General features: G+C 43.2%; 1 protein-coding gene across 7 annotated transcripts in view; it reads left to right on the forward strand.

The window, feature by feature from the left end:
* TFAP2B (transcription factor AP-2 beta) overlaps nt 1-11,657 on the forward strand; it is a 65,724-nt gene extending 54,067 nt beyond the window's left edge. For 3 of the 7 annotated variants that reach the window (XM_083730517.1, XM_083730521.1, XM_083730522.1), the window contains 2 exons: nt 1,096-1,355; nt 3,105-5,541. In XM_083730517.1, coding sequence (XP_083586643.1) covers nt 1,096-1,355; nt 3,105-3,145 — 301 coding nt within the window. In that variant the 3' untranslated portion in view covers nt 3,146-5,541. Of the gene's footprint in view, nt 1-1,095; nt 5,542-11,496 lie in introns of those variants that run through there. The other 4 variants (XM_083730516.1, XM_083730520.1, XM_083730519.1 and 1 more) reach the window with 2 other exon arrangements.
* The last annotated feature ends 6,348 nt before the right edge of the window (nt 11,658-18,005 follow it).

An 18,005-nucleotide genomic window follows, 5' to 3' on the forward strand; every position in this document is an offset into this window, starting at 1 on the left:
GATGTAAGGCACCTTGGCAGAGTATCACTTGGAGAGGCAGCTTATATATGTTTCTTTAAACCCAATCAGTTCCCTGGCATGCATGAGGCTCACTGTGGGTGGTGGACAGTCCTGGTTCTCCTGCCTTTTAATCTGCCTATAGAGTCATTGAGTCTCCCACAATCTTAATTTGCCCAGAGACCCTTGGTTTAATATAAGCAGCAGTTTTTGCTAACAAACTGCAGGAGGGGTGTACCAGGCCCAGGGCATCCTGTCTTCACCCCACAGATTACAGTAAGCCCTGACGGCAAGTTTTTATTGTACTTTTATTTAATCTTTATTTGTATTAATAAGCTGTTTGCTTCTTTGGTGGACTTTGGACCAAAATGTGGCCCTCTGCATGTCTGCCTATATGTACCTCTATAGTATACATATGAATTCATACGTAGGTGTTATGTCTATGCCACTGAATGCCAGTAGTCAGAAAACACAGGTGGAGAGAGTACTGTTGTGCTGAGGTCCTACTTTTAGTCTTCCCAGGGACATCTGGCTGGCCATGGTAAGAACAGGATGATGGGCTAGATGAACTTTTGCCTGGTCCAGGAGGGCTTTTTCTTGTATATTCTATGGCAGGGGTGTCCAACAGGAAGACTGTGATCTACCTGTTGATGGCGTGATGTACCTGGTCGATACTGGTCGATCGCAGGTCCCTGATTGTCCCCCAAAGAAAGCTCAACAACTCCAGTCAATCCAATGGGTAGATCACTGCCAGTTTATTTATAGTGGGAGTAGATCACAGTCTCTTGGAAGTTGGACACGCCTGTTCTATGGAGTCTAAATATATAAATTATAAATATATAAATTAACACATGCTACTTGCAGCCATATTTTAAGCAGCTAATAAGGCCCTATCAGTCTCTCAGCCTGGATTGTCTGAAATAGGACTCTCCAGCTCCTGAGCTGTTTGGTGGAAGAACATTTCACTTACATGCTGAGAATTATTTTTATAATTGTAAGGTTGCGCTAAACATGTCTTACAAACTGTTGAAAATGAAATGGTCTGATCCTGATCAACCTTGGCTCTTGCCATCTGCTCTTTGTCTTCCTCCTCTGCAGGCAACTTTGTAAAGAATTTACGGATCTCTTGGCCCAGGACAGGACACCCATTGGCAATAGCAGGCCCAGCCCCATTTTGGAACCTGGGATTCAGAGCTGCTTGACTCACTTCAGCCTCATCACTCATGGCTTTGGGTCCCCAGCCATATGCGCTGCCCTGACTGCTCTCCAGAACTACCTGACTGAAGCTCTCAAAGGCATGGACAAGATGTTCTTGAACAACAACTCTGCTAACAGGCACACTTCTGGGGAAGGACCAGGTAGTAAAACTGGAGACAAGGAAGAGAAGCACAGAAAATGAAAAAAACAAAAACAAAAAACAAGGAAGCTAATGAAATTAGGGGAAAAATAAATAAAAGGGAAAGCAGAGAGAGAAATCTTTTTAAACAAACATTTTAATTTTAGCTTTAAAATATTGGATTGGGCTTTGGAAGAATTATACTAGGTAGGTCACACCCACATTATTTTATTTTAAAGGAAGTAAGGTCAGAGACGCACAATGGAAACAGGAACACAGAGGCTCAGTGGCTTTTGCAAAGGAACTTTTGAAGACAACTTCAAGGAATTTCCACTTCTGTTCTCCTGCAATCTTTTTGTGATAATTGGGGAGGGTGTGTGTGAAAAATGTCAATAATAGGTAAAAACAATCAATAACTTATTGGAAGAATCTTTTTGATAATGTTGATATGTTGGCCGAGATACATAGTCTGTTTCTGTATAATTGTTATTTTTCAAAAAAAAAAGTCTATCTAAAGTAGAAAAATCAAAACAACTAAGGGATAGATTTATTTTATATGGGACGGCCCCATTCAGAGCAAAGTGTCCTGTTTTTAGCTCAGACCAACTGTAGCCCCCTGACTTGGGTGATGTCTTGCCATTGCCACTCTGTGTCATCAGAATGCCCAGGCCTAAGCTCTACCAATAGTCTCCGGCTTGCAGATTTCTTCACAGTGGGTTGAGGTAGCAGGAAATGAGAGCTCTGGGTCTGTTTAGACTAGAATCCATTATGGGGAAACCTAAAACAGTGCATTTGCATCTAACAAGTTCACATTCTGATGAAGTTAAAATGATACTTACTTGGAAGAGTATTTCAAATAATGTTAGCTAAAAAGACAGTTATCAAGTGTCCCCATTTTCAATACAGACTACCTAAATTTCTGGGTTTACTGAAAACTAGATACTTTACATATTTATTCCTAAAATTCTGAAGCTGCAACTTTGCAAGTTTCACTGGCTGTTAGGATGTGTAAAGTTTGCATACAGGATCCAATGAGATTTTGATAACAAGGCAGTGAACTAACTTGGAATTAGGTGGTAACCTCCAGCATAACATTTTTTTTAAATTGGAGAGGTACATGTGAAAAAACGTTATACAGGAATGCAAAACTCTGAACAGAAGAGGGGAAGCATACTACATTCTCCTGCTTCTGGGTTATTCTTTTTAAAACCAATATGCACATTTTGCATTCATATATAACTCTTTTTTATGTACTTCTTCTCCATGAGGGTCAAATGCTACACCAGAACTGATCCTATGTTTGAAATCAATATGACCTATTTCCAAGTCCAGTTGCTGCAGTCTGACAATCCCTTGTAGATGCAGGACTTTGGATGTACACACAAATCTCTCCTGCTTGCAAGAGTTTCCTTTGCATTGCAATGAAACCACCTATCTCATTTGAGCAGATAGCTCAGTGGGCCCCGCGAGAATTGTACATGGAGGTGCGCCACTGAAGTGAACGGGAGCTTCTTGTGTGCATTCAAGTGCAGAGAACTGGCTGTTCTAGGACTGGGAACAATATGCTTAAGACAGAGGTGCCAGTCTGCTAATTGCTACTCTGAATGGATATTGGCTAATTCTCAACAATTCAGTTTGCTCTTTTTAATATGTCTCAGACTGCTCTCTCTCTCTCTTTTTAAAGAAGTATTAGTAACAGGAATGTCTTGATGAGTATGTGATTTCCTTCTCAGGAGTATGTACCCTTTTTATTTTCTTCTGTTTCCCAAAGCTTTGCCCGCTTGGCTTATGAGCTTCTTCAAAGAGGACTAGAACTCCCTACACATTTCATCAGGTACAGAGATGAAAATCCACAATTCTGACACTTTTCTTTTCAAATCAAAGCCAGTTGTTTTGGAATTCTGTGGGTATACTTCTTTAAAGAAGCTCAAAGGGAATAGATTAAGCAAGGCAAAGGCAACTGAATGGGCAATGTCATATTGATAGGCAAATGCTAATTTATCCAATATATAGAAAAGATTTGGGGAGGGCCAATAATATTTGATACACAGAATAACACAGGTTTGCTAAGTGTCTTTAGAGGAGAAGGAGGGGACTGAAGGTAAAGAGGATGCTTGAGAATTTCCAGTAGCTTTGTTTAAGGAAATCTCTTTTCCCCATGTTATTAAATGAGTGTTGCAGTTCTTGGTTTAGAAAAAAAAAACACATGCCTTGGGATGAGGGAAATCAACCAAATTCCAAGCATTTGCAGAAATTTAAGTGCATTACAGTATATTTTATAAATGAGATTTTTAAAAGCTCCCCCCCCCTTGTTTGGAATACCTACTAAAGTTATACTTCAGTGAAAGAAGATGAATTTCACCTGCATGTTATCAGTTTGGAAATACCTTGTTGACTTGGATAATGGCTATGGTGTTCCACGCATTTTGAAAAATCATTTCCCTTTTGTCACAACAGCTTATGTCTATACATCATTTTGACTTAACATACTGAATTCATGCTAGGAGATGAGGATAGGATAAACACATCACCATGGCTGTAACTTCCATTATTTTTGGTAGAACTTTGTTCTACTTAAGCGAACACTTATGGATGGGGTCCATCTGTTTCACAGGGTAGTGTTTTACATTTGGAATTCAGTTTTCAAAAGCAATTTGGGTCCTTGCAGTTTCTAATTTTAAAAATATGAAGGGTTATTTCTCACAATGTAAACTTCAAGAGTACAAGAAGTGACCAGTGCCCCAATTGAAATGGCTGCACATGTCTGTTTCACCATGTGTATAAATATTCAACACATATTCAGCATACAGCAGAATGATGCAGCCAACTGTAGTTCTGTACGGCATATACACACAGTGAAATATGCATGTGTAGTTGCTTGAAACATGAAGACGTACATTCTGAATTCATTACCTACTGTGTTCCAAACAGTATCATGCACAATGCAACTGCTGAATTACGTACACTGTGTTTTAGAACTGGTCCCTAAGATCTCATTTCCAACCTTTATAAACCATAAAGTACTTGAAATTAAGCCAATACTTTCCCATTGGATATTTCTGCCTGCACCGTGAAGTAAACTGTGTGTTGTTATTTGTAATCAGACATATTCAGAAGGTGATTAACTTGGAGTACCTGTGTATTGGATGTGATCAATTATATAGGAAGCAAGTTTAATCAAAATGAGTAGAACTTCCAATGGGCCTTGGTCTGAATCTAAGTATTTCAGTTCAGCTGTGAGTGGAGCTTTACACACTGATGCACACCCGTATGCATGTGAATTTGCAATATTGCCAAGTTATGGTGCAGGTCCTCAAGTTGCTAATTTTAGAATGTCACTAGAACAAATTATGCAGGAGAGACTGAGCATAGTACTCTACAGCAGTATTGGAACCCAGACTGTCATACAATTCATGAAATGAATTGATTACGGTAATCATATGAGTTTTAGTTGATTCATTGATTAAATGTTGGCCAAAACAATTGCCATGAAACAAGAAGCATAGGTTTGCTTTTAGATAGTGGACACCATCTTATCTGATGCATTTTCTCCTATTTGAGAGAAAAGCAAGAATTAAGATGATGTTTAATATGGTGTATTGTTTTAATACTTTCCAAAGAATCAGGAAACGTTTAAAATATTAATTGATTAAATTCAGGCCCCCTAGTTGGAACTACTATCAGTGGGGCTGCTTTAGTTCAGTAACTTCAGGCACATCCAACCAAAGTTGGTTCCATTTAGTTTTGGGGAGAATCAAGCATATGTTTAACTTGTTCCTATTGAAATCAATGGGACTGTAATGTGCTTAATGTTGACTAAACCTCACCCCATACTTTTTTGCTTCCTATATTTCTGAAATCTACATTCTGTCTGTGTCTTTTGTACACTGTACCATCTCAAAAGAGGGAGGAAGAAAGTAAATGCACCTTTATTTGCAGTTGTTACCCCAAAGGGCACTTTTGAGGAGCTGAAGACAGCTGTGATAGTAATTAATGCTTTCCTGTTCTCATATTTGTTAGCTCTGACTCCGTACACTATCTTGGACAATTTATAAATGTAACAAAATCACCTTTATGCATCACAAGAATAATTTACTATGTTTCAGTCCATTGATCTGAACATACCTTGCACAAGAAAGAACCCAAACTTAATATCTTTAAAAAGGCCACCTGAAGAAATATTTCAGTGACTAAAAATAAATTAAAATCTAGGATAACTATTAACACTGAACTGAGGAAAACATTGTGGCACAAAAAGCAGAAAATCTACAAAGTTAAATGAGGAGATGTTTTGTCCTAATTGTAAATAGGGAGCAAAATCTTTCTAGTTTATACCGCAGACATGTTCACCCTCCAAACTTAAACTTGCAAACTTTGTGGACAACAATGCAAGGAACCCTAAGAGAGATATTATACAGAAGTCTGAGCTCTCTTCAAAACCGTATCGACCAAATATATTTCTTTCTTTTTGTTAATCAGCAGCCAATTGTAGTCCAACTGTCCTTAGGATGTAGGTACTGAGGCGGCCCCTGTGGTGTCCCCTCCAGATGCTGTTGGAGTGCAACTCCCATCAGTCCTGATCATTGGCCATGTGGAGTAGGGCTGGTTGGTTTAGTAGTCTAGCCACAGCTGGGAAGCACCATGTTGGCTGCTCATTGGTTACAACACATCACAAGATGGAAGCAAATCTCAGGGTTCTCCTGCCTCCTTTCATTTGTCATTTTTTCCCAGTTAAAGCATCTGTGTTTACAAATTCTTCCTTGGCATTGACACTAGAATGGAGCTTAGAATCCTAAAATCATGGAGCAGTGTGCACATGCTGACCGAAAACCATAGGGATGGTGTTGCCAACATGGCACAGAAGTGCCCTTAAGAAAAGCCAGTGGCACTCACAAAGACTCTGAGACCCCTCCCCCACTGACTGTCCTCTTTGTCATGAGGTGGCATAGCTTATTACCCCCCCCCCGCCACTTGAAAAGCCTACAGAAGAAGGAGGATGTTGGAAGAGCCTTAGCTCTTTCCTATTTCTGTTTCAGCTCCATGTGCTTCTTAAGGCTCAGGTCAACATGTGAACAAAAAGTCGAGCAACCAAGAAGGCAGGAGGGAAAGGAGAGCCATCTAGGAGACGGGGGCAGGAAAGGAGAATAGCCAGAGGGGATAAAGTGGTGCACCACAGGAGCTGGGAGAGAAAATGCCACAGCATGAAAGCATGGACCCTAGGCATGGATACTCATATTTTTACACCTTTCAGAATGTGTCCACAGCTGTGTTCTGTGATTTGGGTGTGTTTGTTGGCATCCTGCGTAAAAACCGTGAAGATCTGTGCCTTCAATGTTTTTGAAGTGCTGTGTAGTCTACCACTGTAAGCTTTCACTTCTTGACTGTGCTTTTTGTTTGGTAAATTCATGGAAATTCAAAAGGCCCTTTAAAAATTCTGCTGGAACCAACTTTAACTCTGATCTGGAGAGACTGAACCAGGGAGGGAAGGAGAGAAGCAGCCACAGAGGATGTTGCCCACAGAACTCTCTCAAAATCCCCAATGTGCCTGTGGACCCAAAAAGCTTGGTGATGCCTGCCCATAGGGACATATACCAATTCTGAGCATTGCTCCATTTAACTCACTACTGTCTACAGCAGCTTTCCCCAAACTGGTGCCCTCCAGCTGTTGTTGAACTATAATTCACATCAGTCCTCATCGTCAGCCATACTGGCTGGGGCTGATGGAGAGTGGAGTCCCACAACATTTGAAGGACACTAGGTGAGGCAATACTGAACTGTACGGACTGGCAATCTCCAGGGCTTCAGACAGGATTCTTTCCCAGCCTTCCTGAAGATGATTGGGATGGAACCTGGGACCTTTTGCGTGCACCCAGCGTGCACTACCAGTGAGCTACATCTCTTCCCTACACTTTATGATAGTTTTATTCCTTATTTCTCAAGTGTGCACTCAGTTGTCTCTGCTGCTAGAAGCTGATAATCTGACTCCTCTTTCTCTAAAAGTTATGTATGTAGTTTTTCCTCAAAGAAATCATATTTATCCAGTTTCATAGTAACCTTGAGTCTATGTGGAGAGTCTATATAGTACCGGAAATTTAAAGGGTCACATTATATATACCCTGGCCTGGCTTGCTGCAGCAGCAGCATTTTAAAATAATGACCATCTACATACCTGGGGGTAAATGGCTGCCATCTTAAAGTCATTCATGAATAAATTCCATTGGTCTAAATGAGATTTATTCATGGATAAATGATAACTCTTGGTACTTTTTTATTAAAAAAAACAAGCAAAAAACAACAACAACCCATGAAGTGAATTAAGCATCTCCAGTCTCTGCAAATAACATGGCACCTAAGCACAGCCTTTCCAGTTCTGCTGACCACCTAAAAGGATTTACATAGCACCACCAATTCTTGGATCTTGCTTCCTATGTTTCAAGGGATGTTGCTAAACCATTCATTTGGGTACCTCCATAAATTGCATTTATGGCATCTAGTGGTGGTGGAGGTGGAGCATAAGAAGTTGCCTCTTCCACTATTGTCCAGGCAGCTGGTAAAACTTGAACATTTTCATTTTAGAGTGGAGAACCTAACTTTGATTGCCAGCAATGTCGACCAAAACATTAAGTTCTAGACACGGATGCCAACTGAGCAGAACCCCCCCCCAAAAAAAACCCTACTCTGGCCTGCTTGTGAACCCGTAACAGTCACCTGGTATGCAGGAATGAGTAGAAGTGTGAGAAGATGAAACACATCGCTTATTAATTCTCACATATTAAGTTGCTACTAAAGGCACAAGTACTAGGGCTGGTACAAAAGCTGGCAACCCTAACCCCAGATAATGATTTCTACTTAAAAGTAATGGAATTAAAAGCTATGATTTACACACACACACACACACACACACACACACACTGTGGGGATGGCTGGTAGAAGCAGATAGCAACTGAAAACCTTGCTGAATTTGTATACAACTTTTTAATGGCAGAGCTCCTGTGCCTGTTGATTAATGGAAATCCAGAATGGGAAGTTTTCCCTTTGCTGCAGCTGCCTGCTGGGGATACTTTACCTGCTCAATTTCTACCTGCCTCTATCATTAATGGGGCTATTAAAGGAAGGGGTGGGGAGAGCTGACCAGGTAAGCTTCTTATAAATTTTCATATTTATTTAGGGCCTGTAGACACCTATGTTTCTCATGAAGTGTACACCTAAGAAACAGGTTTTGCCCCTCACTGGAGAGCCAGAGTTAATCTCAGTGGCAAAATTGGTTTTATTGTTGAGTAACAGGTAAAATGGCTCCTAGTTTCCAAAACTTGAAAGTGCTGCATAACTATTAATAGTGCAATCTTACACATGTCTACTAAGAAGTAAGTTGCACTGAGCTCAATGGGACTTGATCCCAGTTACACATGTATAGGATTGCAGCCAAAATTACCATGCATTTCCAATGTCCTTTTTACACTCCCCCCCAACTCCTGGTACACAATTTCCACTGTCCCTTCTTCATTTCATTAACTTCTGACTATTCATTCCATCTCCTCTGAAACGTGTGCATATATATATATATGTTTGCTTTCGTAGATTTTCACGGGTACAGGAATGCAGGTTTTGGTGTCCTCGGGTGTCTTCCCGTGTCACCCCAACTTTTACACGGGAAGACACCCGAGGACACCAAAACCTGCATATATATGTTTATATATATCTGCCATTTTAGGCTTACGCTCCATGCATTTGACAAAGTGAAATTTAGCCCATGAAAGCTCATGCCATTAAAAGAAAATTGGCCTTTAGGATGCCACAAGATCCTTCATTGTTTTTGCAACTCAGTAGAGGACACTTTTGCTATCACTGCTGGGAAAAGCTGTGCTGGTTGGGTTTTTGCCAGTTATACAACTGTCAAATGTACAAAGACTCCATACTATGGGAAAACCCTAGTGATCAAGATTGCCCTGCTGTCATATTGGAAGCAAATGGATAATTTGTGCCTTTTTAAACAATGAGAAGTAAGGTTGTACTGTTACTTTTGCATCCAGTCCTTTCACCTGGGAGGGATTTGGTTTAAATAAAAAATCATTTCAAGGCTATGCATTTAGGATCATGATGTGCTCGTGGACAGTAGTGCAATGATCCTGATCTTAGTAATCAAACTACCTATTATATGCAGGCAGCGTGGTTTCTTACCCCCCAAGCCGAACGTTAAAAAGAGAGAAAGAAAAGGGAAATCAGTAATCTTATGGGGACGGGGTGAATAGAAAGGGACTATTTAACCCTTTACTCTCATGACAATTTTCCATTCAAAATTGCCCCACTCAAGTGTCTCTCCAACGTTAATTAGGTAGTCTCCATTCTTCACTAGGGAAAGAAGTCAGAGAGGTAATTGCTTGCCCCAGGCCAGAATGAAGGAAGTTGAACTTGCAGCCTTTCTGCTTTCCTGCTCAGCCCTTTTCTCCTGCTCTTCTTGGCACCTTCCATTAATACATCTCTCTAGTGCCATCTTTGCCAATCTGGTGTTCTCCAGATGTTTTGAACTACAGATCTGGGCCACCACAGCCTGGGGCAGATGGAAGCCGAAGCCTGAATTATCTGGAGAGCACCAGTTGGGGAAGGGTGCTCTAGGAGGAGAGGCCTTGGAAATAGTTGGAGAAACAAAGAACCCTTGAAGAAGAAGAAGTGCATATGCCCTTGCCAATGCCGTTTGCCCCTTTAGGAACAGAAACAAGAACAGCCAAGTGCCAGTGTCCATTCAACTTTCCTTTTTGCTAGATTATGAGTTAGGCTGCAGTCTTATGCCTGCTTTCACTGGGAGTGATCTACTTGCATTTAACAGAGTAGGATTTACTTCTGGCTAGGCATGTAAACACTTAGATTGTTAGTTCACAGAGCACCAGTTCAGGGCTGAGCATTACCAATCCTGTGTCTGGTTGCTAAGTGACTTGCCGTCTTAGGAGTGTGCAGGATTGCAGCTAAACATCTGAATAAACACACTTTTAGTTGATGCCTAAGGTGCTTTTTTGACTGTTTGGCCAACGTCCACCACCAGCCTCCCTCTGAGAACAATCTAGGCCTCCCTATGTCTCTAATCAAATGCAATTTTTCTCTTCTGAGTCATGATGAAAATAATTTCTATTCCTCTTTTTCGGAGGGAGGGGTGTTCTTAAAACCCGTCTTGTTGAATCAATGCATGTACATAGTTTGTTTTGGGTTTTTTTATTTTTATTTTGAGGCCATCAGCACTGAATACCCTTTTCTGAAGGACAGCTCTGATTAAAATCAATCTTCTACTCTTAACATTTCAATATATGCAATTAATGAATTAATGTTTTAATTGCACTGATGAATGTTCTTGGCCATGTTTATAAAATATTCTTTCTCCTGGTTGACGTTTATTCCAATATTATATCATGCTCATGTGTTGTTGTTTTTTTAAAAAAAGTTTAATACAATCATGTGACTTAGAGAATTGCAGATGGCTAAAGTCAACCCTTAATAGTGTAACGCTTTGTGTGCCAGCGTGTCTATCACCACTCTATTAAGCTCATTTATGTGACAGTAAATCACGTTGCATTCAGTGGGTTGCGCGTTCCAGCAATGAGTTTTAGGAAGCAAGGTTTGAAGCTGAAATTATAAGACAAATAGATATACCGAATATAGGAGTGTGAAATCTACAGTCTCTCCTTTCTATGCCAAAATCGAGTTCTTTATTTAAATCAAAGCAAAACCAACATCTACTCTTCTTGAATAGTCTTTCCATAAAAATGAAAAAATGTCATCGGTTTTAGCGACTCTCAGAAAAGAAGGGGGGGCAAACGCGGAGAGGCATTCAATGATGAGTTTGTATATATTTATTTATGCTTAATTTAACGGGATTGTGTAAATATGGCGAGCAAGTAGTTTTGGGGTTATTTATCTGTGACTATACCTCTGTGAATGGGTGGGGAATTTAAACCAAGAAGAAGAAAAACGATCAAAAAGACAAAAAAAATTACAAACGCTTGACTCTAGATAGTACCCAATCTGATCTTTTTTTCTGTTCTTTATAGACAAGCTGTTATGGTAATGGGTAGAAATTGGTTTCTTGTCCAGTGATGACCTGATTTACATAAATAATAATAATACGAATTTAAAAAAAAAAAGATTGTTGTGTTTTGTTGTATTTTCCTCTTCAGATATTTTTTCCCCTTTTTTAAAAACTATGTTGGTGCTGCTTCATTTCTGAAGATGGATTTACTTCCGCAGCCAAGACAAAATCTTTTCTTTCCCAATCTGGACTTTGGGAAATTCAGGACCCGGTTCTACAGTGGAAAGAAATAAACGTTGCTTCTCAGAAGTGCTGCCCCGTTGACTGTGTCTGATTCCTCTCCCAATTCGCCTGCGACCCTAGGCCGCTGCCCCCCGGCTGCCCTCCTCCCGCCTCGCCCCACACCTCGGCTTTCCTGTCGCCTCCGCAGCGCAGACTTGCCTGGAAGGCGGCTCTTCGCGAGCGCGTTGCCTTCCAGGGATCCCGGGGAACTCCGGTCCTCGCTCGCTCCAGGCTCGGGGCGCGGCGGACGCCAGCTGCGCTTTGGACGCGCGCTGGGCAGAAGCCGGCGGCGCCCGCGAACTCCTTTGGCAAAGGAGCAGGCCGGCTCGCTCCCGCCCAAAGAGCAGCTTCCAGTCTAATGGACACATGGTCGGCCTCTTCATCCTCACCAGCCAACGAAAGCACCGCAGATTAGGAAGGCAAACCTTCAAACACACACAGCCGGCCCACCCCGAGGCAAGGTGAGGCAACCGCCTTAGGCGGCAGCAGATTGGGCTTCCAATGAATGCTTGGCCTGCTACCACTGCCCTTAGGGCAGCAACAGCTGAGGGGGGCTGCTTGGAGGCCGGATTCCTTCGCAGCCCCTCATCCCCCTGCTGTCTCTACAGCGCCTCTTGGCGAAGAGGAGCCACTGCCGGTCTCCTCCCACCCTGGTTCCAGATGTGGATCTTCACTCCTTCTTCCTGCTAGGGGAGAAGCGCACCATTTTGCGGTTTGCCACACGGTCACGCCCCCTCTCCCTCCCCCTCCCCACACAGAAGAAAGCCTACTCCGAAGCAAGTACCATTGAGTTCAATGGAATTTACCCCAAGTCAGAGTTTCTGCATTACCGCATTAGTTTCCTAAACGCTCCATTCTTCATCATGCCTAAAAGACCAAACTGTAAACACAAACATACAAAGATACCTATAACCATACAAACAGCACCCCCCCCCACTCCCAGTCCAGTGTTAAAGGATTTGTCAATCGAAACAGAAATATCCTCGGAACTCCACTCCAGACCCTAAAAATTATGAAATAGAGGTCCAGTAGTCTTATATTGCTTCAAAGTACGCTACTCAGTTCTGTTTGTTGGCCTGATGACACAATCGACTGAGCAGTTGATCCCTCTTTTTTCCCATTGAAGTAGCTTGAATATACTGCAGCCTCGTCCACGTTCTGGAAAAGTTCACGTTCACGCGGTCGGTCTGGATTCAGCGAAGCCTGCTCATCCCTCATTCGGTCCCGTTCAGTTTTAGAGCCAGTCAAGTTAAGGGAAGGTTAGAGAATTGATTGAAAGCGTTAACATTTTCCAGCCCACGAAGAAACGCTCTCCCTTTCCCCCCCTTAATATTCTCCATTATTCTGTAGGATGACTTTATTGCTCAATATTCAAAATCTCACGCAGAGAGAGGGGGGGTCTGGGGGATTCTCTCCAGTTTTATGAGCCTGAATCCGAGCAGCGGTTTTTTGTTGTTGTTTTGTCCCCGCCAAACATCCCCGCGGCTGGTGTCACGATGTGACCTACTTTGAAGCCTCTGGAAAGGGTCACGTTTGCATTTTGCAGCTGCAATGAAAAAAGACATATATTGGGAAGAATTCTGTATAATAGACAGTGGAAGGGAGCGATTGCTAGGCGAAGGTAACCAGGTGAAGCCCAAATATTTGGACTTCAGTCCATGTGCATCCCGATTCTAAACACATTTGCCAGGAAATGCGATCGATTTCCATGTCAATGCTTAGAATCAGAGAGAGGGAAAGGCGTCTAGTCTAACCGATGCAGGAAATCCGCTCTGAAAGATGTTGACCACCCAACCCCCGAAGCAGAGTTCTTCACCGTCCGAGGCAGTTTGGCCCACAAACACAAATACCCGCCTAGGAAAGTCTAACGCAGGTTCCTGAATCTTTCTGATTTCTGTTACACTGTAAATGCGTTTCCTCTTTGCTAGTCTCCGCAGAGCTTCCTTCCAAATATGGCTGGTTTCCTAGGCAGCGGCCTGGAAAGGCTGAGATGGATCCTAACCCTGCCCTGCCGGCCGCTACTATCGGCGCGAGACTTGCAGCCAAGGGGTTCAGGCGCCCCAGTTTAGGGGCAAAGGGATGCGCTCTCCTTTTTAGGCTGAGCTGTAAGGGTTGGATACACACGACCTTCAGAACACATTCCAAGCACACTGGAAGAGTTCTGGGCACTGTAGTTTAGCCTGCACAGAGTTCCAATTCGCAGCAACCCTTAACAGGCTGCAGCGCGCAGAATTCTCTGATGGGCTCCGAATGCGCTTTAAAGGCACCGTGTGTCCTCAGCAAGGAAAACAGCCGATGGCGTCGCTCTCGAAAGCTAGAGACCCAGGCGTCCTTTGTCATTCCTGTTTCCCGCCTTGCAGCAGGAATGGTTCTGAAGGGAACTTTCTGAATGGAACGCCCCCAAAGGACGCCGCGCTCCAATTGGCTGGCAAGAACGAAGGGAAGTTTGGTTTGTAAGCGAGGGAAGGGGTAAAAAGCAAAGCAATGGATGAGCTGGCCAGTCCTCTGCCGTCCCTCCGCGTCTGAAAGAAAAAGGGCGCAGCCGATTCAGAGAGTAGAAACCCATAGGCTTAAGTTGGTCGCGATAAACCATCGCAATAACAATTTAATAGCGTCGGCACGGAGAGGGGAATATTCTTCCTCGGGGTTTTGTCCCCCACACTGCCCCACGGTTACACTAAAGTTGGTGGGAACCTGAGCCTCGGCACCACCATCAGAAGCACCTCATAAATGCGCATATCTGTGCATCAGTAAGCGCCTCTCATTTTAGAGTGACTAGCCCAGCCGCCTAGACGGGTGGGCGGGTAATAAGTCTGAAATAATAATTGAATCAATAAAAAAAATAGTGTCATGACTAATTTTGAGGGATCTGGGCCACCAGTGTTATGAGTTAGGAGAACTGGTTTTCCAGCTCTTTCTTTCTTTCTTTCTTTCTTTCTTTCTTTCTTTCTTTCTTTCTTCCTTTCTTTCTTTCTTTCTTTCTTTCTTTCTTTCTCTCTCTCTCTCTCTCTCTCTCTCTCTCTCTCTCTCTCTCTCTCCTTTTCTTTTTTTAAAAAAGTTATTGAAAAAGTATGAAGGTATTTTCTTATTTTAACCTGGCAGTAAGTTCTACTGAAATAAAACAAAAGGCCCCGATCTAGTCATTATTTGTGACCCGAGTCCTATCGGAAGCAATGGAGAGCAGCAAGTTCCTGGCAGCCGACTTTGTCGCATTGTTTTCTATGGGACGGTCACGACTAACTTAAGTGGACTGGAGCCACGTGTTTAGGATCCGGATGTAGGATCAACACTGGAATGAAACGTAGAGGTGAGCCGCCCTTCTCTTAATAGGAAATCCAGTCTTCCTTTTCATCCTTACGGCTCTGTCCCGTTTCGTTTTATGTTATGTTGATAGAACCCCACCAATAACTTACCTTTGTCCGGAATTGTTTTCGGGACTGTACTAAATTTCTATTTTCCACACTGTCCCCATAAAAGATCATTTACTTTCTCTGTTCTGAATTAGCAGCTGGCAGCGCAGGCCTAACCACGTCTACTCAGAAGTAAGTCCTACTGAATGCAACGGGGCTTACTCCCAGGATAAACTGGTTTAAGACTGCCGCCTCGGACGTTTTCCTATAGCAAGCCTTCATCTTGATTCGTGCAGTATAAACAACGTATTGTGTCGCCGGTTTGAAATACATCTGGCGTTCTGCTTCTCTTTGAATTTCTGACTCTGCCTATTTGCATACTCTTTGACTGAGTGGCCCATCCTCGGGAACTGGGAAGCTAGCCCAGTAGCAGTGAAATCGACGGCAATGGTGATGCGTTTGGGACGCGGGTGAGTGATCCCAAGCCTGACTTCATCGTCATTTTATTAAAGAATTCTCCGAAGAGCCATCGCCTCATTATTGATTAAGCTGGCTTTTAAAACCGATGAATAGGTTCAATTGAAATGCACCTGCCTATTAGGAAAACCTAAATTTATGTTTTCTTCATTCTCCCCCAAAGGTATGAAAGTAACACCTTTTCGAGAGAACGAAGAAAATGTACCTAAAAGAGTAAAAGGGGTCGGGATAGTGTTTAGCCTCACTCATTAAAATTGCCCTCCACGGATTAATCAACCAAAATGTATCCGTAATTTCGAACATATAACTCTCCCTTCCTCCCCAAGAGGAGCCCATGGCGGTTCACAATAGACACATTAAAACAATTTAAAACGACACTATCACGTAATGATTACAGACAGCAGTGAAAACCAGCAGTGTAAAAACAACATTAGTTGCCTGTTACCCTCCGAAATGAAAGGACTCAAGCTTGCACCTGTAAAACAACAGCAACAACAACAACAAAACCCATTCAGGTGATTATTTCTAGTTTTACATTTCAGTCATGAGCCTCACACTCGAATGTCCTCGTGGTCACTAACACACTTCTAAAAGGTAAAGGTAAAGGGACCCCTGAGCATTAGGTCCAGTCCTGGCGACTCTGGGGTTGCGGCACTCATCTCGCTTTATTGGCCGAGGGAACCGGCGTACAGCTTCCAGGTCATGTGGCCAGCAGGACTAAACCACTTCTGGCAAAACCAGAGCAGCGCATGGAAACACCGTTTACCTTCTCGCTGGAGTGATACCTATTTATCTACTTGCACTTTGAGGTGCTTTTGAACTGCTGGGTTGGCAGGAGCAGGGACCGAGCAATGGGAGCTCACCCCATTGCAGGGATTTGAACCACGACCTTCTGATCGGCAAGCCCAAGGGGCTTAGTGGTTTAGACCAGTGTTTCCCAACCTTTGGTCTCCAGCTGTTTTTAGACTACAATTCCCATCATCCCTGACCATTGGTCTTACTAGCTAGGGATTATGGGAGTTGTAGTCAAAAAAAACAGCTGAAGACCAAAGGCTGGGAAACACTGGTTTAGACCACAGCACCACCCGCGTTCCTTCTAAAAGGTAGATGACCATTTAATGCTTTTCAAATGCAACTACCCCACAGCCCCGGAACTCATTGGCTTCATTCAGGCAGCGATAAGTGCAAGAAGGGGCTGGTGGATCTCGGGGCGCCATCCCAGCCCACGATAGACTGTGGGCGGCCACTTCTGCTCCGTCTCCGGGCTCTGTGGTAGACACAGTATGCTTCAAAGCAAACTTCGTAGCACATTCTTTCCCTAGAATTCTGGTCGCTGTAGTCTACCCTCCACAGAGTTACCCTTCCCAGAAGCCCTCAACAAACTGCAGTGCCCAGAATTCTTTGGGGGAGAGAAAGCGCGTCGAATGTGCCTTATAAAGACATAGTGTGTACGCAGCCTTCATTACTGGATCTGGGTGACTATTTAAAACTAGTTGAAAACACAGGGAACTTCAGGATCCCATGCGAGGTGCCTGGGGAGCCAGAACCATCACTTCCACTTCCGTGTGGAACAAAGCCAAACAATGAGGACAGAAATCAGCTATAAACAAGCTTGCTAGTAGCTGGCCCCTTTGGAGCAAGGCTGGGGAGGCTGTAGCTCCCCAAATGGGGCCCCACTGGCCGTGTTGGTTGGGGCGGTAGTTCTGTCCTCCTGCAACGACCGATGCATGTTTCCTGCATTGCAGAGGGTTGGACTACTAGATGACCCTCAGGGTATCTTCTAACTTTATGATTCTATGATCGAGCTGCCCGCTCCAGGTTTAGCTCCTGGTCTGCAGGGACAGCCTGGAAAGTGTCGCACTTCCGGGTAATGCTTCCTGCGTGCCAGTTCAGCAACTCTGATAATTGCAGAGCGAGAGATATTAATCTGTCTGGAAATTCTATTTGATTTCCACGGAGGGAGAGAGAGACGTAACACCCTTTAGAGATCTAGCATCCCAGGTAAAATCTGTTTTGGGGGGGACTCGCAGACGATTCTTTTAACGAATGCAAGCAAACGTCGGGAACTGCGGAGTAATTACTGTTGAGGTTTCTAATTGCAGCGGATAATACACTCTTTAAATGCTTCAGGCACTAATAAAACGGCCTGCAAGACAATTAAGCCGGTCCTTGGATTTTTTAAACCTAAATCCCATTTGATTTCCCGAAAAGCCTGCTTCACGCTAAGCAGCTGGGTATACTTCACGTCAGCGTGTTTAGGGTCTAGGTGCAAATCCAGTTAAAATAATCTCCACATCCGAAACTCACAAGGTAGTGGGATTTGCTTCTAACTAATGCGATAAGGAGGAGGAGGCGCGTATTAGTTGAAATCGAGATGAAGAAGCTTAAGTGGCTGGAGGATCCATGCAGCTTTCAACTCCCCGCGCCCCTTCAGCTAAGATCTGCTTTGGATGAAACCGAATTTAGGATCCAAACTTTTAAGTAGCGGCAGCAGCATCCATGGATATGATCGTTATTATATTCGCGCATTCTATCCAGGTCAGCAATA

Source organism: Podarcis gaigeae, assembly GCF_964106915.1.
Source record: "Podarcis gaigeae genome assembly, chromosome: 3".
NCBI lineage: Eukaryota > Metazoa > Chordata > Lepidosauria > Squamata > Lacertidae > Podarcis > Podarcis gaigeae.